Source organism: Schistocerca gregaria, chromosome 2 (genome assembly GCF_023897955.1).
Source record: "Schistocerca gregaria isolate iqSchGreg1 chromosome 2, iqSchGreg1.2, whole genome shotgun sequence".
Lineage (NCBI taxonomy): Eukaryota > Metazoa > Arthropoda > Insecta > Orthoptera > Acrididae > Schistocerca > Schistocerca gregaria.
Window position 1 is genome coordinate 804887952 of NC_064921.1, and position 23013 is coordinate 804910964.

The window sequence follows — 23013 nt, forward strand, 5'->3', positions numbered from 1 at the left end:
CTCAGTAACAATTTAATGCAAGCTATGTTCCAGAGCGAATCGTGGACAGACATTTGTACACCTCCCACTAGAAAGACCTTAGCCAGCCAAAACTATACCTCAAACTTTGTTTCATCCATTTCCAATCTTCTTTCACACTCAATCTGCAATCCTTCCATCCACTCATAATCTACCAGGACAATTACCTATCTCTAACGCTGCTTCAACTCCTTTCTTACATCCACTAAATACTTCTTCCACTGTATCTGCATAGTTTATATACAGGATCGGACAAAAATATGGACACCCCAAAAACGACACATTTTACCACACCTAATATGATGCACAAAAACTTTTAGCATTTAAAACAGATCCCAGTCATCTTAGAATTAATACATTCCTGTACTGTACGTTTTTCACTATTTTATACTACTCTGTCTGCAAATTAGTGGCATGTTAGGTAATGATGGTGGATAGTGATTACATAGAACACAGAGGATGAATAATACTGAGGTCTGGTGAGTCTTGTGGCCAGGGAATATGCAACGGTTCATCCTTATGCTCACAGAGCCAGTCCTGGATGACAAGCTGTGTGAACAGGGGCCCTCTCATCTCGGAACACAGCATCACCACTGGGGAACAAACATTGTACCATGGGATGGACATGATCATCCAAAATGGTCATATAATCCTTGGCAGTAATGTGACGTTTCGGAGAGACCATGGGGCCAATGGAATACCATGATACAGCTGACCAAATCACCAAACCCTGCCAGTTTGTCTTGGAATGTAAACTCGGCTAAAAGTTGAAACTGTATGAAACGAGAACCACCTGACCAAATGACTTTCTTCCACTGCTCTGCAGATCAGGCTTTTAGGGCTTTGGCACCACATTTTCCTGTTATGGGCATATGCATCACTGATGTGTGGGTTTGGAATACCAGCTCACCCTGCAATTCCTAGCTTACAGAGCTCCCTTCGTGTTGTTTTGGTGTGACAGGGTTTACAACTGCGAGATTCTGTTCTGCGGTGACTTGAAGCTGCCCTCCTATTTATCATCAAAATCCTCTCAATAACCGACTATCCTGATCACTCAACACAAACTTTCGTCTATTGTGCCTTAGATGATACTTTTCAGTTTACATTTTATGCAGTATAAAACTTTGATATGGCAGATCTTTAAATGTGAAACACTATGGCTACCTTGCTTATGGAAGCACTCGCCATATGAACAACAGTTTTCCCTTGTTCGAATTCACTTAGTCCCGACAACACATCCACAACTACCGAGACCACTGTTCTGATCACGACTGACACTTGCCACGTGCTGAGTATATTGCACAGGTGCCATTCATAGTAAAATATGAGCCCGTGCTGAAAATTTATATCTCAAAATTTTTTTTATATGAAAGCTCTTAGAGCTTATTAAATAAAACAAGTGTTAGTAACATTCTAAATCTTTATTTTTCATGTCTACATATTTATTTCTCAACATAATTACCCAGCCAGTGAACACATTTCTCCCAATGAGAGACCAGTTTGTTGATGCTGTCACTGTAGTGTTTGTGTTGACGAAGCCACAACCACATCACCACCATCAAAGTGAACTGATTTAAGCGGCTCTTTAATTTTTGAAACGTGCAAATCAGGTATGGAGGAAAATCGATCAGTGTGAACGCAAGGTATCGGGTTGCTGCAGATTTCGCAGTGCTCCTGTGTGGTCTGGCATTATCAAGTTGAATGTGAGGTTGCTCCTTGTGTGAGATCTCTTAGAGATTCAAAACTTGTTTACAGCACACTGTTTCTCAAGCACTGACATGTTATGTTACACACTGCCACACATGCTACAATTTGGGGTCATCTAGCGGCTGCAAATCTGAAGACATTAAGAAAAAAAAAGTTGAATGTTGATAAAATTACTTTTCTTTAAAAAACTTTAAAGCATTTTCACAAAAAAATCTGAGAGATTACTTTTTAGCACACTCTCCTACAACAGAGCAATCTGTAGGCTTGGCTAGCATCTGCATTTATGTACAAGCATGAACTTCTCAGTGTTTCCATATTTTTTTTCCAACCCTGGTATGAACCCTTTTCTTAAAGTACCTTTCAAAACATGTTAGAAGTGCACTACTGAATAGCATGCCATTTCATTGAAAACAAAATTAAACCAAGCATTACACAAAATCTGTTGACTGATATAAAATATGTAATGACCACAACTCCAGCTAGGAAGGCATTCCAGCTCAAGATGCTGCAGTTCGCAGTCGATTGTGTGTGTGTGTGTGTGTGTTTACTGATGAAGGCTATGGCCAACACTTGTACAGTTTATAGAGCAGGTTCAAACATCCCACTATGAATGTCAATGCACATTTGCACTCTAACGATAAGATGATGTGTGGCTTGAAATTGTTCAATTGCCTGTTGTTGGTTCTTAATCAATTCAACAGCATCCATGATGCGCCGAAGCAGATCCTCTCATGTGCAGGGTGTTTCAAAAATGACCGGTATATTTGAAACGGCAATAAAAACTAAACGAGCAGCGATAGAAATACACCGTTTGTTGCAATATGCTTGGGACAACAGTACATTTTCAGGCGGACAAACTTTCGAAATTACAGTAATTACAATTTTCAACAACAGATGGTGCTGCAAGTGATGTGAAAGATATAGAAGACAACGCAGTCTGTGGGTGCGCCATTCTGTACGTCGTCTTTCTGCTGTAGGCGTGTGCTGTTCACAACGTGCAAGTGTGCTGTGGACAACATGGTTTATTCCTTAGAACAGAGGATTTTTCTGGTGTTGGAATTCCACCGCCTAGAACACAGTGTTGTTGCAACAAGATGAAGTTTTCAATGGAGGTTTAATGTAACCAAAGGACCGAAAAGCGATACAATAAAGGATCTGATTGAAAAATTTCAACGGACTGGGAACGTGACGGATGAACGTGCTGGAAAGGTAGGGCGACCGCGTACGGCAACCACAGAGGGCAATGCGCAGCTAGTGCAGCAGGTGATCCAACAGCGGCCTCGGGTTTCCGTTCGCCGTGTTGCAGCTGCGGTCCAAATGACGCCAACGTCCACGTATCGTCTCATGCGCCAGAGTTTACACCTCTATCCATACAAATTTCAAACGCGGCAACCCCTCAGCGCCGCTACCATTGCTGCACGAGAGACATTCGCTAATGATATAGTGCACAGGATTGATGACGGCGATATGCATGTGGGCAGCATTTGGTTTACTGACGAAGCTTATTTTTACCTGGACGGCTTCGTCAATAAACAGAACTGGCGCATATGGGGAACCAAAAAGCCCCATGTTGCAGTCCCATCGTCCCTGCATCCTCAAAAAGTACTGGTTTGGGCCGCCATTTCTTCCGAAGGAATCATTGGCCCATTTTTCAGATCCGAAACGATTACTGCATCACGCTATCTGGACATTCTTCGTGAATTTGTGGCGGTACAAACTGCCTTAGACGACACTGCGAACATCTCGTGGTTTATGCAAGATGTTGCCCGGCCACATCGCACAGCCGACGTCTTTAATTTCCTGAATGAATATTTCGATGATCGTGTGATTGCTTTGGGCGTGGATTGGCCTCCCTATTCGCCAAACATGAATCCCTGTGACTTCTTTCTGTGGGGACACTTGAAAGACCAGGTGTACCGCCAGAATCCAGAAACAATTGAACAGCTGAAGCAGTACATCTCATCTGCATGTGAAGCCATTCCGCCAGACACGTTGTCAAAGGTTTCGGGTAATTTCATTCAGAGACTACGCCATATTATTGCTACGCTTGGTGGATATGTGGAAAATATCGTACTATAGAGTTTCCCAGACCGCAGCGCCATCTGTTGTTGACAATTGTAACTACTGCAATTTCGAAAGTTTGTCTGCCTGAAAATGTACTGTTGTCCCAAGCATATTGCAACAAACGGTGTATTTCTATCGCTGCTCCTTTAGTTTGTATTGCCGTTTCAAATATACCGGTCATTTTTGAAACACCCTGTATTTACATTCACTTTGTGCACCTATGATTTCATCCAACCTCATAAGCAGAAATCTAAAGGTGTAAAGTCAGGTGATCTAGGACGCCGGTTAATAGCACCGCAATGTCCAATCCAGTGATTAGGGTAGGTGGGGTTGAGATGGTCCCTCACACGTAAGGTACATGTGGAGTGGCACCATCATGTTGAAAGTACATTCCAGTTCGCTTGGCTAAAGGAATGTCTTCCAATAGTTCCACAAATGAATTTTCCAAAAAATGCAGGTACCTCTCTCCCTTAAAATTGATAATAAATGGACCTATCAAAAGGTTACCGATCATGCCGCACCAAACATTTACGGCAAAACGAACTTGGAAATTGCTATATATTGAAGCTTGTGTATTTCCCTGTGACGATTGATGTTTATTGCGTGTGTTGTTTATTTCATATCATGAAAACGGCATCGTCAGTGAATATGTATGGAAGATGACTATTCTCAATTACCCAGTTACAGAAATAAAGTTGTTGGGCATTGTCACCAACGTGGAGATTTTGGACACGATGTATGTGAAATGGATATCGATTTTCCGCATATAATGTTTCCCATACACGTGTCTGTGGGACATTCATGTGCAGGGACATTCTTCGTATGATTGTACTGGGACTTCACTCAACACTTGTGATAATTTCTTCCTGTTCTTGCAAAGTTTGTCGACGTGCACGCTTGGACAATAAATGTCTACTTGGAAGAGAGAGAGCCTGTTGCACGCAAAGTGATAAACACTTTGGTAAACACCATACAATCAGGTAATTATCGATTTGGAAAGTGCCTATGGTATTCTTCTCTTGCAATGGTAGCACTACCTTTGCAGAAGCCATAAACATACACCATATCTGCATATTCCTCATTACTGTAGACGTGTGGCATTGTTAGCAGGGCTTGTACAAACACAGTTAACACCATACACTACATAGCTAACCGATCCGTTGCCAGTACACTACACAATGCAGCTTACACAGCACAACTGCACAAACAACAGGTTATTATACTACATACGTCACATGACCATAATACGTCGTAGGTTGCATAGTGTAAACAGGGCATGTACCCGTGCATTGTTTGCAAGAAAATCACGTTATGGTCCAGTTGTATTGCATATACATTCATTTTGTGTACATCAGTTTTGCAGAGTTAAAGCTCCTTTCAATGCCCATACCTCCTTAATGAAGCATTTGCGGACCTATGTTCATATAACATTTTTTGTTCAGAATTACTTATACTATCACTGTTTAAAATATTGATCTTTCCTCCCAAAACACCCTGTATATATGTGTGTCTTAATTGTGCCTGACTGGAGCAGGATGTATACTCTTAACAGTAAGTAGCAATACGTCTTTTCCTACATTGTTGTAAGTTTAGTCAAACCCTCTCCCTTTCCCTCTCCATGATGCCCCACTGAAGTGTTCTATCAGTCACTTCTTTTGATTATGCCATAAATTTATTTTCTCCCCAATTTCAGCAGATACTACTTCATTAATTTCTCATCTTACCCATGTAATCTTCAGATTATCCTGTAGTACCAGCATTCCAGAAGCTTCTGGTCCCCCCTCCCAGATTTTGAACTGTGACGTGATTGACACAGTCAAGACAGATATCTTCTACAGAAAAGACTTTCTATCATTTACATTTGTAATTGATGGTAACAGATTTCTGTTTTCAAGACATGTCTATCTCCCTATTACCACTATGCATTTTACACCATACCTACTTCTGCAACCATCATTTATTTTTCTGCCCAAATAGCAAAAGTAGTTTACTTTCAGTCTCTTATTCCCTAATTTGATGCCCTTAGCATCACATGATTTGCTTGCATTCCATTACTCTACATCTACATTTATACTCCGCAAGCCACCCAACGGTGCGTGGCGGAGGGCACTTTACGTGCCACTGTCGTTACCTCCCTTTCCTGTTCCAGTCGTGTATGGTTCATGGGAAGAACGACTGCCAGAAAGCCTCTGGGCATGCTCGAATCTCTCTAATTTTACATTCGTGATCTCCTCGGGAGGTATAAGTAGGGGAAAGCAATATATTTGATACCTCATCCAGAAACGCACCCTCTCGAAACCTGGACAGCAAGCTACACTGCGATGCAGAGCACCTCTCTTGCAGAGTATGCCACTTGAGTTTGCTAAATATCTTCGTAACGCTATCATGCTTACCAAATAACCCTGTGACCAAACATGCCGCTCTTCTTTGGATCTTCTCTATATCCTCCGTCAACCCGACCTGGTACGGATCCCACACTGATGAGCAATACTCAAGTATAGGTCGAACGAGTGTTTTGTAAGCCACCTCCTTTGTTGATGGACTACATTTTCTAAGGACTCTCCCAATGAGTCTCAACCTGGCACCTGCCTTACCAACAATTAATTTCATATTATCATTCCTCTTCAAATCGGTCCGCACGCATACTCCCAGATATTTCACAGAAGTAACTGCTACCAGTGTTTGTTCCGCTATCATATAATCATACAATAAAGGATCCTTCTTTCTATGTATTCACAATACATTACATTTGTCTGTGTTAAGGGTCAATTGCCACTCCCTGCACCAAGTGCCTATCAGCTGCAGATCTTCCTGCATTTCACTGCAATTTTCTAATACTGCAACTTCGCTGAATACTACAGCATCATCCGTGAAAAGCTGCATGGAACTTCCGACACTATCTACTAGGTCATTTATATATATTGTGAAAAGCAATGGTCCCATAACACTCCCCTGTGGCACGCCAGAGGTTACACTAACGTCTGTAGATGTCTCTCCATTGAAAACAACATGCTGTGTTCTGTTTGCTAAAAACTCTGCAATCCAGCCACACAGCTGGTCTGATATTCCGTAGTCTCTTACTTTGTCTATCAGGCGACAGTGTGGAACTGTATCAAACGCGCGTTGCAGAAGTCAAGGAAAATGGCATCTACCTAGGAACCTGTATCTAATATTTTCTGGGTCTCATGAACAAATAAACCGAGTTGGGTCTCACACGATTGCTGTTTCCGGAATCCATATTGATTCCTACAGAGTAGATTCTGGGTTTCCAGAAATGACATGATACACGAGCAAAAAACATGTTCTAAAATTCTACAACAGATCGATGTCAGAGATATAGGCCTACAGTTTTGCGCATCCGCTCGACAACCCTTCTTGAAAACTGGACCTACCTGCGCTCTTTTCCAATCATTTGGAATCTTTCGTTCCTCTAGAGACTTTCGGTACACAGCTGTTAGAAGGGGGCAAGTTCTTTCGCATACTCTGTGTAGAATCGAACTGGTATCCCATCACGTCCAGTGGACTTTCCTCTGTTGAGTGATTTCAGTTGCTTTTCTACTCCTTGGACACTTATTTCGATGTCGGCCATTTTTTCGTTCATGCGAAGATTTAGAGAAGGAACTGCAGTGCGGTCTTCCTCTGTGAAATAGCTTTGGAAAAAGGTGTTCAGTATTTCAGCTTTACGCATGTCATCCTCTGTTTATTGATGTTCACCTTATAACTTTTTGCAGGATACCGTACACTCCGGCAACTGTTCTTTGAAGTCCTTTGCTGTCTTTCACACAATTACAACGTTACCGACAACCTCAAGTGTTATATTTTCTCCCTAATCTTCAGTTCCCTTCCCAAATTTTTCCTTTTTTTTTGTTTTCTCAGTATAAAGATTGAATAACTACTGTTTCCCTTTGACTCTTAAAATTACAGTCTAGTTTCTGTACAAGTTGTATGTAACCTTTCTCTCCATGTATTTTATTCCTGTTACCTTCAGAATTTTAAAGAGTGTGTTCGAGTGTAAATAATAAAAAGTTTAGTTGAAATGTGCGTATTACCATGTATATCCAGAAAGCAAACTGGTCTTCCCTGAAGTTTTTTTAATTAATTTTTCAAGTTATTTGTCAGTAGCTTGCAACTGTGAGTCATTAGGCTGATGTTTCAGTAATATTTTCACCTATCAGTATCTACCTTCATTGCAAAAAGAATTACTGTATTCTTCTTGAAGTTTGGGGTTATTCTGTCTGCCTGATAGATGTCACATGCCTAGAAGAATAATTGTTATTGTAGACGGCTCTCTCAAGGATATCAATTCCGACCAACTTTCAGCTTTCCCTTCATTGTGTCATTCTAGTTTGCAATCAGAGCTAATGTTCATACTGCTAACTTTCTTATCCAAAGCGCTCTTTAATTTCTCTATATGCAACATTGATGTCTCCCATACTCACGCATGATTCTATTCCCTGGCATTTCTCCTGTAGCAATTCCTGCTTTGCATATTTGCACTTTTATCAGTCTCATTTTTAAAGGTCTATATTCTTCTTTTCGGGCTCCGTTTTTGTATATTTGTCCTTTTATCAATTCTTTTGGCTACTTAATTCTCTAATTCCTTCACTATTTCAACCTCAAAGCTTTCCACTCATCTTCTATTATATCCCTTTTCCACATTTGTCAGTTGTTGCTTAATACTCCCTTTGAAACTCTCAACAACCTATGGTTCTTTCAATTTATGCAAGTCTCAGCTTTTTAATTTCCTAACTTCTTACAATTTCTTCAGTTCACAACCAATACATTATGGTCAGAAACCATACCTGCAGCTGGAAATGTTTTGCACTTTAAAACTTGGTTTGCAAATCTCTGTATTACCATTACATCATCTATCTGAAACCTTCTGGTGTCTGCAAGTCTCTCCCATGAATACAACCATCTTTCTCTTAAGCCATGTGTTACACACAATTAAATTATGTTCTGTGGGAAATTTTGGCACTGCCTTCCTTTTATTCATTTCCCCCCCAGTCCATATTCACCTAACGTTTTTCTTTCTCGTTCTTTTCGTACTCTTCTGCCACAAACAAATTTCTGTCTCGTAAAGTATGTGAAAAAAGGGTGTGACAAGATAAAAGAAATTATTCTATTTCTTCATCATCAGTGGAGGTAGTGGGCATATAAACTTTTACTTCTTTGGTGTGTTGGGTTTATTTAAATGGCTTTGCTACAATAATGTGTTCACTAGCTTACTGACATTCATATTTTCTTGTACATCATTAGGCATACTCCATCATTAGCCCTGCCTGATTTTGTGTTATTAATGCTATAGTCACCTGCCGGAAGTCGTGTTCTTCCTGTCACAACACTTCACTATTTCTCAATATATTTAACAACACATTTATGATTGCCATTACATTCATAAAACCGAGAAGTTTCTTGCAGATAGTAAGGAAAGAAATTGACAAAAGTATATTTATGTTCCCAGATGCAAAAGAGAAACGCAGATTAAAAATGATGAATCTGTCCATTCCTGTGCTTCGTTCGCAAATTAAAGTATACAAGAAAGGGGAACTGATTCAGCCGATTGTTAATAATATGTCATGTCCTAATTACAAATTGAACCGGGAGTGTGACAAGAAACTGTGAGCAGCATATACTTACAGAAAATCATTTAATGTCAGGAATAGTTATGAATTTTCGAATGAGATTAATGATGCACCAATCCCAGCTGGAGCTACATGGGCTTCTTTTGACACTGTTAACTTATATACCAACATCCCAATAAATGATATGTTGGAATTTATAAGGAAGAACTTGCTAACATAGAAGAAGATTAGTCAAGGAGAAATAGTAGAACTTTTGAAAGTTTTAGAACTTGTGTTACCACTAAATAATTTTAAATTTAACAACAAGATTTTTTATCAGGACAGACTCACAATGGGCATCAGTGTGTCTGGTCTTTATCTAAGATATTTGTAAATGAGCTAGAAAATAAGTTTTTGAAATAAATCCTGACATCTGCGAAAAAATTGTCTCTTACAGACGATATGTAGATGATGTCATACTACCGTACAGAGGTGACGAAAGTGATATACGCAAGATAACGGAAAGAATAGGTGGGATGCATGAAAAAATTAAATACACAATGGAATTTGAATAAGGAAGTATAAGTTTTTTGGATATTTGGTTAACTAAAAGAGATGGAAGACATAAGATTAGCATATTTAGAAAGGCAACAACCACTGACACTATTATAAATGCGAAATCCTGTCACCCCAGGAAGCATAAATGGGCATACTTCAGGGCTATGATCAACAGGATGCTAAAGCTGCCACTTACTCCCAATGACGAGGTGGAAGAATTAAGCGTGATTAGACAAGTAGCTAAGACAAATGGATATAAAGAGTGTGATGTAATAAAACTTTATTACAAACTAAAATAAAAAATATGTGACAGGAAGGGGTCAATAGAACCAGAGAGCAAGAAGTTTGTTGCTATGACGTACACTGGTGCGTTATCCGACAGAATTGTGCAGACTTTCAGAAAAACAAAAATAAAAATTGGGTTTCAATTGAAGGTACAATTGGTTGTAAGCTATGGCATAAAGTTGACAATGACGGCGATAAATATGTGGGGTCTGGTGTTTATAAGATCAGCTGCCAAGATTGTGTCATTTTTTATATTGATCGGACAAGAAGGAATTTCCAGACTTGTTTTAGAGAACATACATGTAATAAGAACAAGAGCGCTTTCAGTACACATTTAGACAGAGAAAGACATTCAGTAGGAAGCATAGACAATAATATTAAAGTGTTGCATACAACACCAAAGGGACAGTTACTGGACTTACTTGAATTGGAGATTTATGTACACAGGAAACAACAACCGGAATTACTGCTGAATGAACAGAATGAGTTCAATCTAAATTTTGATACATTCAGAGGCGTATTAGTTTGAGTAGCATAGAGCACTCCAAGTGGATTGGCGTGCGCTGGCCGCTGCTGACGAGGAGACTGGGCCTTCCTCCATAAGCTTCACCACAGGAAAACAAGGATACCACGACATGTCGCCACTGAAACCACACACTGGATATAATATCAACTACTGATTTTTGACTTTATAATGTATAGTTACTACTTTATTAACTGTACTAAAATTAAGTTTATGGTAACTGATCTGTCAGGCTGGAAGATTTTTTAGATATTTTATTTTGTTGTTATGCTTTTTATACTAGCTTTTATATAAGTTGTATTGTTTACCTAGTCAGGCTAGTGGCTTTATTATATTAGTATTTGTACTTTTTATGGTATTTTAAGTATGAATATAATCTCACATCAGTATACGTTTTATTGTCAGCTGCTCGTTTCGTCATGGCAAACAATTAAAAAAAAATTAACTAAAGGCTCTGCAAGCCACAATTTAATCATCACATTGGCGACACTGGTTTAGTATGCGCTCTAGCTGAAGTGCCTCTGGTGGCATTAGTTTCTTGTATAAATACCAGACACAACCTGAGTGTTACCAGCACGTGCCATGTAATGACCTGTTTAATTTGACGATGATTTACATGCGCATATTTTATTCATATGTATGGCTGCTATACATGGCTACAAACATTTAATACTTTAATATTTGGAGTTGTTAGATTTAGCATTAAATAATTGAACCTGTCGCTTACACAATACTTATTTTTGTAACAGTTCTGAAGTAACACACTGACTGCCAGTCTTCATGATGGATGTTTCACTGCCAGGCCAGGCACTTGGTGTTAGGTGTGGCCAATGGTGGCCATACAGAATTCATCAAGTTAGCTTCAACCTATCCATTTTTTTAAAATTCTCTAACCTGGCAAAGGAGTTACAGGATTTAACATTCAATGCTACAACCTGTGGATTGCTAGTTTCATGTAAATACATAAAATTGCAATAAGTCACTTTTTTGAAATAGTTATTCATTCCATGAACCAGTTTTCAAACCTTTTCAGCCTCAACTTCTAATGGTGTACAGGAAGTTACATAGCTATTTCAAGCATGCTGCTGGTTGCTGGCTCTGTAACAAGAAGACGCAAGTGGAATTGATAGTCCTACTTGTGTGTGCTCTTTTGACTCCAACCAGACTGACATCTGATTCAGATGACTAAATGATAATGAAAATATTAAACAGATGAAATGAGTTGTCAATCTAGTTTGGTACCAATAAAATAATGTATTTCGTGAACTAGTGTCTGCCTCTGTACTGCTATGAAAACAGGTAAAGTGTATTTTGATGTCTACGAGGAATGACAAAGGTTGGCTACAAAATTTAAATGCACAGATATGAAAATGTACATCTGATTGGCCTTGCAGTCTATTCATAGTGTACATTTTGCAACATCAACTTATGATATATGGATTACCTGTTTAATGTGATTTTAAGAGAGTAATGAAGTCACCCTTTCAAAAGAAATAAAAAAATAGTCTAGGAGATTATTTTCCAAGCTTTTAAGATCTTTCCAGAATGAAATTTTCACTCTGCAGCACTCCGTGCACTGATATGAAACTTCCTGACAGATTAAAGCTGATGCTGCACCAAAAGAAATTTGCTGTAACAAACTATTAACACAGAAAATAACACAGTTACACAACAGAGTTTAAAGGTGTAATACACAGTGTCATTGTTTTGATAGATCATATATACACTACATCTTACAACTGTGTTTAACAAAATTTCTCTTCTTTCACAACTCAAAAATAACTCACTGACATGGATCAGCCATACAAAGGCCAGCTTAATGAATGAGCTGCAGTTACAGTCCAAATAATCTACATAACTTTCTCAGGTTTCCTCTGGTTTCTGGAGCAGTTCTGCATGTTTCTGCAAGTGGCTGACGAGTGTTCTTTGGTGGTGTGTGATGTTACTCAAGACTTGGCTTACAGCAGAATTCAGTGTCGCAACAAGGCCAGCTCGAGCCGTTGTCAAATCTGGCAAATTACTGTACATAACAATTTCATTTCTACTCAGAAGGCGATCTTCAGCAATGCAAGCTGTAAAATAATCATATAATTAATGTACATAAACAGGCTTTAAAGCCAAAACAAGATAAAGCAAAGTGGGTAATGTTTCACATAATTTATAACTATGTTACCTTTGTGTCTGTCACTTCTTCCAAGACATCTATACTCATTAATTTAACATATATAAGGCAATGAAATGTGTAAAACCTGACACAGCCTATATCGTATCTACAACACACTTCACAAAAACAAATTCTCACTTACTCGAGTAAAGTCTCACCGATTTTCATGTGAATAATGGGCCCATCACCACTTAAAACTCATGATTTCCTTAGATCAAATGAGATAATCATATATATTTACTAGTGGTAATGATTCTATTGAAAGTAATATATCATTACCACTGCACCGTTAGAAAAGCAACAGTATGCTATTGTAGTCTCTCAACCTGCAGCAGAATTACTATCACATAATTGAAGACTGTCAGAAGCTCTGCTCAAAAACTGACCAGCACACTACATCATTTAGTGTGAAGTTCATCCTTTGCAGTCTCAGAGCTAATCAAGAATATTTGTTCCCATTATGAAACAGTGAAATTGTTTTTTCCAGTGGACTGACAATACACAGTTATTTGTGTAACTTATCCTCAAAATTCTACAGCAGAGTTTACTGGCAGTGAACAGTGTGTATGCCAACAATACTGGTAAGGAATTTACAACTCTGTGACTGTGGTTAACTTGCGGAAAACCACTCTGCACTCTGGCTGTACTGTGTAAGATACACAATTTGTCTTAGCAAGGGCAGCAGCTATGACTGATTTGTTATCTGGTAATTCATGTTACTTTCCTGATAAAAATCATTTGTCTGATGCAGTAATAATAAGAGGAGGATGTTTTCTACATTCTATTGATCCAAAGCTGCTACTGAAATGACTGCTGGTTTCAATATCCAACTAACAATCAATATCATTTCTGAACAATGTCAAATGGTACTAGATGACCACCAGAACAGCTTGTGGAACAAACAGAAGGCAGAGACTTTAAAATCCATGACCCATGTCCCAAGTAAAATAACTGAGGGAGCAGAGATGAATAAGCATTTAATGAAATGGAAAAAAAGAGCATTGGTGCATTGTCACAAATAAGCCATCGCTTGATAAATGCCATTTTGTCTTCGTGTCAAACAGCAGAAAGACAGTGCCCTGATAGCTTCCAACAACTAATCATTAATATGTGAACAGCAAGTATGAACACAATTGTATCAGACACAAGGAATATACAAGTAAGACCAGTAACAATGATGTGATGTCATTTGTTATACATCGCCGTATGAATCATCTCCTTTGATGTGATTCTGCTTCTTATTCATTGGTTCATGGGTAGGATACTATGCAAATATAATCACTCTACACAGAAGACTGCTTACATATCACTTGTGCGACTCATCCTAGAATATTGCCCAAGTGTGTGGGAACTGAACCAAATAGAACTAACAGGGGACATTGAATGTAAACAGAGAAGGGCAGCACAGATGGTTGCAGTTTGTCTGAACCATGAGAAAGTGTCCCAGAGCGGCTGAAGCAACTGAAATGGCAAACATTTGTATACAGACAAAAGTTAGCCCAAGCAACCTACTTACAACATTTCACGAGCAAGCTTTAAATGATAAACTCGGGAATGCACAGAGGTATTTAAATAGTCACTCTTCCCATGCTCCATATGTGAATGCACAGGAAGAAGACCTAATAACTGGTACACTGGAAGTTCCATCTGCCATGTTCTTCATAGTGGTTTCCAGAGTACTGATGTAGATGTACATCACACATACAATTCCTATTGTTAATGAAGTGTTCAAATGGCTCTGAGCACTATAGGATTCAACATCTGTGGTCATAAGTCCCCTAGAAAACTTAGAACTGCTTAAACCTAACTAACCTAAGGACATCACACACATCCATGCCCAAGGCTGGATTCGAACCTGCGACCGTAGCATTCGCGCAGTTCCGGACTGAGTGCCTAGAACCACGAGACCACCGCGGCCGGCTTAATGAAGTGTCAAAAGTTAAAGTAGTCTTTGAAATTTTATGATATAAACTACCACAAACTGGAGATTACATCATGTTGTAGGAAGCCCAGAACCAATGGTGTTAATTTTTTTAATCTGGAGCTGCAATTACTAAAAAAAAATCTTGAAACATTTTTTATGTGAGTTTCAGTGTATTTTTAAATGTGGTACCACACATTTTTAATACTTTTGGATTGAGGACCCTTTTGGATTGAGGATGGTCAGAGTTGGGTCAGGAGTGCTCACATCACTGTGGATGGTGCCCTGTTGTGCTGAAAAGGAGAGAGGTCAGATGACCTGCTGGGCTGGAGAGACACGCCAATGTTGAATGAGTATCATCAAACCTCTCCTGAGTCAGTTTGGGTGTGATAAGTACATGCACTGCCTTGCTGAAGGTATGAGTTCCCTGCAGAATGTTACGACCAAACAAACTGATGTAGATGACTGGACAACAGGTTCCTGTACTGAAACTTCATGGGCAGATGGGGACTTGTACCAGCCAGGAGGTTTCAAATCAGCGCATACTTCACTGCATAGTGAAAATTCATTCTGAAGGCTCATGTTTTGTTTCCCAGAACAGACATATCAGATGACCATTTCGTCACAAGTGATCATCCCCTTCCCACGAACCTTTCCACCACCTGCCTTAATGATACCCTATTGGGAAGCAAGGTGTATTGTGCAACATGCTTGTACCTGTAATTGACTCGTACCAACAACTTCAGTGAGTCATTAGCCCTTCCATGTTTACACCGTCCATTTGCATTGTTGTTCTACCAATGCTAGATTCTGTGCTCCACTGCAAGGCAATGGTTCGAGGTATAGCTGTACACTGGTTGTTCAATGATTCCAGATGGTATGGTTGTACACGAATTGTTACAAAGCATTGAAATGGTTAGTTATTTGCTGCACTGTAGCCTGTGTTTATCCACTTTACAGTCCGCACTAGTCAAGGACAATCCCAATTATCAACACATTATCTCCCACAATGTTCAACTCTGTATGTGGCATTATCCCTAATTTTTTGTACTCACTGTGCACCCCTGACATAATGATCATGAAATGCTCACTGATGTAGAATGTCTGATACATCCACAATCTGGCCATTAATTGTATATGCTGATACTGTAAATCTTGCCCATCTTGGTGTTGACTGTCACACATACAGTTCAAAACTTACGAAGACATCCAAGACACGTAACTCGTTGAGGTATTCCATTTGCTGTAATGTCAGGCGTGATCTTTTACCTACACCACAGCTGTCTCTAATTCATAATTTAAGTGCCATTGGCTACTGCATAGGAAGAATGATCAAACTTTTAACATTTCTCCAATTCTAACTGTGACAATTCACCTTCCCTGTTTATAGAGTACTTGGTGCATGGTTATCTTACTAGTTGCCACATCTCTACTCATATCTGACAAAGATCACTAACAACTGAATTGTGTTTACTTGTGGCTTCATAGTTGTCTTCGATTTTATGGTAAATTATTTTATTTATTCATATTTGATATTGAGTACTGCTTGAGTGTTTGGGATCTTCACCAGGTCAGATTAAGGAAGAAATTGAAGCAATTCAGAAGCATGTTGCTGTATTTTCCAGTAGGTTCAATTAACCACATTACATAGCTGCTCTATGAACTCAAATGTGAATCCCTATAGGAAAGAAAACATTCTTTTCACGAAGAAACTTTAAAGAAGCAGTATTTGTGACAATCCTACGGCCACTGACATATAAGGACCTCAGAGGCAAGATAAGTTAGGGCTCATGTGGAAGCATGTAACCATCGTTTTTTTCCCTCGCTCCAAATGCGAGCAGAATGGAGCTTGGATGCAGAAATAGATGTGGATTAACAACATACACTCCAATCATCTCAGGAAATAAATATACGAAGTTACAAAAATGGTCATTCCTCAAGCACAGTTACGCATTACATTGGTTGTGCCTGTGCCAAAATTAATAAGTTGGACACTACAGGGCTATTATAAATGATTGAAGCGATTTCATAAATTCACTGTAGCTTCATTCCTTGACATATGGTCACGACACACTACAGGTACGTAGAAAAACTCATAAAGTTTTGTTCGGCTGAAGCCGCACTCCAGGTTTCTGCCACCAGAGCGCTTGAGAGCGCAGTGAGACAAAATGGCGAAGGAAGCCGAGAAAGCGTATGTCGTGCTTGAAATGCACTCACATCAGTCTGTCATAACAGTGCAACGACACTTCAGAACGAAGTTCAACAAAGATCCACCAACTGCTAACTCTATTCGGTGATGGTATGCACAGTTTAAAGCTTCTGGATGCCTCTGTAAGGGAGAATCAACGGGTCGGCCTGCAGTGAGCGAAGAAACTGTTGAACGCGTGCGGGCAAGTTTCACGCGTAGCCCGCGGAAATCGACAAATAAAGCAAGCAGGGAGCTAAACGTACCACAGCCGATGGTTTGGAAAATCTTACGGAAAATTCTAAAGCAGAAGCTTTACCGCTTACAATTGCTACACGCCCTGACACCCGATGACAAAGTCAAACGCTTTGAATTTTCGGCGCGGTTGCAACAGCTCATGGAAGAGCATGTGTTCAGTGTGAAACTTGTTTTCAGTGATTAAGCAACATTTTTTTTTTAATGGTGAAGTGAACAGACACAATGTGTGAATCTGTGCAGGTAGAGAATCCTCACGCATTCGTGCAGCAAATTCGCAATTCACCAAAAGTTAACGTGTTTTGTGCAATCTCATGGTTTAAAGTTTACGGCCCCTTTTCCTTCTGTGAAAAAAAAACTTACAGGGCACGTGTATCTGGACATGCTGGAAAATTGGCTCATGCCACAACTGGAAGACCGACAGCGCCGACTTCATCTTTCAACAGGATGGTGCTCCACTGCACTTCGGCAATTCTTAAACAGGAGATTGGAAGACCCATGGATCGGTCATGGTGGAGATCATGATCAGCAATTCATGTCATGGCCTCCACGCTCTCCTGACTTAACCCCATGCGATTTCTTTCTGTGGGGTTATGTGAAAGATTCAGTGTTTAAACCTCCTCTACCAAGAAACGTGCCAGAACTCCGAGCTCACATCAACGATGCTTTCGAACTCATTGATGGGGACATGCTGCACCGCTTGTGGGAGGAACTTGATTATCAGCTTGATGTCTGCCGAATCACTAAAGGGGCACACATCGAACATTTGTGAATGCCTAAAAAAACTTTTTGAGTTTCTGTATGTGTGTGCAAAGCATTGTGAAAATATCTCCAATAATAAAGTTATTGTAAAGCTGTGAAATCGCTTCAATCATTTGTAATAACCCTGTATAATACTAACAACACCTTTATAACTGACTCTGCTGTGCCCACACCCACAATTTGCAATCTGCCTGCAATAAGAAGATGGCCAAATCTGGCACATCATGTGAAAGCCATAGGGATACTAAAGTCTGCATACATCATCTCAATACTAATATCACACACTGGCGTTATCACAAAGCTAATTGTGAGGAGCCTACAAGGACCTAAGATGATTTTGAATCATCCTCTCTATTGGTTATTACAAAAAGCATTTGTGCTGAACACTCAGATACTTTGATGGATTCTTGAGAATGTAGTTAAGTTATTGATAATTTTTGTTTCTTAAACAGCTATGTCAATGCCATGTAAAAAGAGTTGGCAAATAAAAAAATTAATACTTCATGTTTGTACCCTTCCACATTTGCGTTTTTCTTTTGGTAGGAGCACGAATTCCAGTGGGAAGAGCTTCAGTGGATTTTCAAAAACTGTGGAGCTCATGATGGACTTGCACTCATTTTACACGCTTTATGCGGTTCTTTATTTCTTATTTTCTAAAGTTTCACAGTTTTACCATTTAATGCCAATAATATTCTAAAATGTTATAAAGAATGGTACACCAATTAAGATACCTACTTATGTATGTGGAACCTGGGTATAAGATTTATATTATATATGCATACTTGCTTAATATTACCAAAAAGGGTTTTTTTTTATGTAATATTTTCATATTCAGCTTCATACAAAGGACCACAGTTCTTGGAAATGATTTTGAGGGTCATAAGTCTCAAAGATGTAATACTTACTCATAAGGATCAGCTGAGGAATACGCTTTGAAATTTTCAAAAGCTGTGCCAGTTGCAGTTCTGGACTGAATACCACTGCTGTTCTTGACTGAAATAGGGGCAACACTGCACTATATTTTGTATTTTCCAAAGCATACTTGATTACATTTGGCCCATACTGCTTTATGGCCATGTTGTGTTTATGGAACATAACTCTCGCCTGAGGAAAAAAAAAAGTCTTTAGTGAATCAAGTGAAAATTAAATTCTATACCAGAAAGTGGCAGAGGTCATTTAGGGCTTTACAATGAACTGAATTTCAATCTAAAACTAACAGCTACAATACAAAACAAAAAGAGTCTTATCACATCTAGGAAAAAAAATATTTGTATGCCATACCGTGCCATACATCTCAGCCACATGGACTGAATGCTCTGCCTACAAGATGATTCATATTATAGATGATTATTTTAGGTTGACACTGAAAGAATAACACTTCTACCTACAGACTTATAGTTACAGACAACAAGAATGTGTCTCAATACAAACATAAAGGTGGGTGAAATTTTTATCATTCATGAGTAAACTGAACATGAAAACCTTTACAAGCATAATTAGGTATCAGGTATTTCTATGTTTATTACATCCAAAAGAAAAGGTTTTTAGGTTGAGAAAAATTGTGAAAATGTTTGAGTAACAGATCAGTCCTAAATGGCCTTTTATCAGAGAAAATAGAGAATCAGAGCTTCATTTAAGGTTACTCTTTAAGACTGTATGAAAAATAGTACCAGCCAACCCAGAAAATGTGAAGTAACATTTCTGCTCTTGCACTCAGTAACTAATTAGTTCAGCAAATTCAAAAGGACATAGGTTGCAGTAGTTATCCAGTAATGAACAGACTTGCACAGAACAGAGTAGCATGGTGAGTTGTAACAAACCTGTCTTCAAACTAAAGGCCATGGCAGCAATAGTGATGCTAGTCATTTCCTTATTCCAAATCTTTCCAGTTATAGTTGTGCAGAAAATTTTAGCTACATGAAGAGGCAATTACTTACTTTGAACTGGTCTTCACCTTTTATTGGGTTGGCATGAAAAAATGCAACCATTTTTGACTGGTTAAACCAATGCAAGCATTCTTTTGCAATTATCAGCTCATATGGGTTTTCCTGAAACAAAAGAATAATTTATTGTACATCTGAAATATGTAGCTTTGAGTGTTTGCTGTTATTTTCATTACTATTTGAGTTCCCACCAATAATTCCATAGCTAGTACCAGAAGTTCCCACAAGACCAGGGATAGGGTATAGCCTTAGCCATGAGAGACCACAGTAGTATAAAACAAATAAACTCAGTAAGGCAAGTGAAATTCAACTTCCTAGTAACTGTAGCTGTGAGATAGGAGATATTAAATTCAAATAACTGCCTACTAAAAGTGGAAGAGGTGATAAAGACTATAAAAAGAGGTAAATCACTGGGCTGGATGAAGTAAGTATGGCGCTAGTGAGAGAAGCTGGCATTGTTGGAAAGCAGTGGCTGTATCGGGTCATGAGAACAGTACGGAAGAGGACATCTGCTGAGTGGAAAAAGGGAATCCTAGTGCTAATTTTTAAGAAGGGTTGCAGGGCACTGTGTCAAAATTCTAATGGAGTAACTTTGGTTTGCCACACTGCTGAGGTATTTGAGAAGATTCTGGAAAAGAGCATACACAAGGTAGTAGGACAGAGAGGAACAATATGGGTTTAAATCAGGAAAGTCTGTAGAGGATCTAATTTGAAATGTAAGGCAGCTCCAACAGTGTCAGTATGAATATGGTAATGATTTAGTAATGGTGTTCATAAACACTGAGAAGTAAAGTTCTATGTACTGACTTGGCAGAAAGTCCTAAGAAATTTTGGTTTTATGTCAAAGCAGTAGGTGGATCAAAACAAAATGTCCATACACACTGTGACCAAAATGGTACTGAAACAGAGGATGACAGACTAAAGCCCAAAATACTAAATGTCTTTTTCCAAAGCTGTTTCACAGAGGAAGACCGTCGCACAGATGACAAAATGGTATACATCGAAATAGATGACAGAGGGATAGAAAAACAATTAAAATTGCTCAAAAGAGGAAAGGCCACTGGACCTGATGGGATACCAGTTCAATTTTACAAAGAGTATGCGTGTTCCGTAGGTCTCTAGAAGAGCATAGCATTCCAAAAGATTGGAAAAGGGCACAGCTCATCCCCATTTTCAAGAAGAAACATCGAACAGATGTGCAGAACTATAGATTTATATCTCTAACGTCGATAAGTTGTAGAATTTTGGAACACGTATTATGTTAGAGTATAATGACTTTTCTGGAGACTAGAAATCTACTCTGTATGAATCAGCAAGGGTTTTGAAAGAGACAATTGCGTGAAACCCAGCTCACGCTATTCGTCCATGAGACTCAGAGGGCCATAGACACAGGTTCCCAGGTCCGTAAGGCATTTAATACAGTTCCCCCCAGTCATTTTATGAACAAAGTAACAGCATATAGACTATCAGACTAATTGTGTGACTGGATTGAAGAGTTCCTAGATAACAGAGTGCAGCATGTCATTCTCAATGGAGAGAAGTCTTCTGAAGTAACAGTGATTTCAGGTGTGCTGCAGGGGAGTGTCGTAGAACCGTTGCTATTCACAATATATATATAAATGACCTTGTGGATAACATCGGAAGTTCACTGAGGCTTTTTATGAACGATGCTGTAGTACATCGAGAGGTTGTAACAATGGAAAATTGTACTGAAATGCAGGAGGATCTGCAACGAATTAACGCTTGGTGCAGGAAATGGCAATTGAATCTCAATGTAGACAAGTGTAATGTGCTGCAAATACATAGAAAGAAAGATCCTTTATCAGAGAGATTAGAATAGAAGGGAGAACCGATAGGGGTACTCAAGGTACCCTCGGCCACATACCATCAGGTGGCTTGTGGAGTTTGGAGGCAGATGTAGATACAAAATTGTGAAAAGGAGCAAGATCTTGGAAATTCTTCACAAAAGTGGAATTTGAGGGCTTAATATGAAAAGGATAAAGGAAATGTACGAGGAAAAAAGATAGATTGGTTTGAACAAAAATAATGGACTGAAGTAAGGCAGTGCATTATCTCCTAATTTTAATGGTTTTACAGATGAGATAATGATAGGAACGACAGCGCAAACAGGAGAGGAAAATATTATAGTGTTACTGTTTGTAGATAATTTAATGGTGTGGAGGAAGAGAGGTACAACAAAGATTAAATATATGGGAGGAAGTGGTGTCATAGTATGGATCAAAATTTAATGCAAAGAAGTGTGAAGAGATGGTGACAATGAGGAACAAGGGGAGAGTGGAACAAAAATAAGAATTAGATGACAAGTACCAATGAAAGTGTGAAGTTTCAAGTACCTGGGGAGCATAATAGAAGACAGCAGGAGGAATGATAAGGAAATAAATGAAAGGTGGAAGGTGAGTTCATTGTTTGCTGCAGAGTGTTAACAGGCCTGGTCTGAAACAAGGATATACTGTCAAAAAGTAAGCAAATGTTGTACCGAGAATATTATGCTACAGTACTCCTGCATGAATCAGAAATGTGGGTACTGACGAGAAGGCAGGTGGACATGATACAGGCTTGTGTTATGAAATTTCAAAGAAATACACTAGAACTTACCAGAATGCATAGGGAAATAGATGAGACAGTGAGAAGCCAGCCTATGAAATGACAACAGGAGACAAGAGACCAAGAAGCAGACCAAGGAGGAGAGAGAGCATTGGAATGAAGGAATGTGTGCCAAAGAGAGGAGAAGACTGGGACAAAGTGAAGAGAGAAACATGGTGGAAGGACAGTAAAAGATGGAGAGATTTGTTACACAAACAGACCCAGTCAGGGGCTGCAAACTGTAGAAGGTGGAAATGATGATAAGGGCAAAACATGAACCATTGAAAGTGGATCCGTTAAACTAAATAGACAGGTACTGCTTTCTCCAGCACCACACAAAAGTTTTGTCAAATCATGTGCTAAAGAGCCCATAAAAATCATCTGATCACTAAAACACAGTAACTCTGCCAGTTGTTATGGTATTTCGTGGTATTTCCACCAAAACACTAAACTCTTGTGC

General features: G+C 39.1%; 1 protein-coding gene across 1 annotated transcript in view; it reads right to left on the minus strand.

The window, feature by feature from the left end:
• Positions 1 to 12396: 12396 nt before the first annotated feature.
• LOC126335088 (39S ribosomal protein L10, mitochondrial) overlaps positions 12397 to 23013 on the minus strand; it is a 35654-nt gene continuing 25037 nt past the window's right edge. Inside the window, exons 3-5 of the mRNA XM_049997986.1 lie at positions 19944 to 20054; positions 18912 to 19110; positions 12397 to 12791 (exon numbers count right to left, since the gene is read on the minus strand). Of these exons, the coding sequence (XP_049853943.1) occupies positions 12583 to 12791; positions 18912 to 19110; positions 19944 to 20054 (519 nt within the window). The 3' untranslated portion in view covers positions 12397 to 12582. The remainder of the gene's footprint in view (positions 12792 to 18911; positions 19111 to 19943; positions 20055 to 23013) is intronic.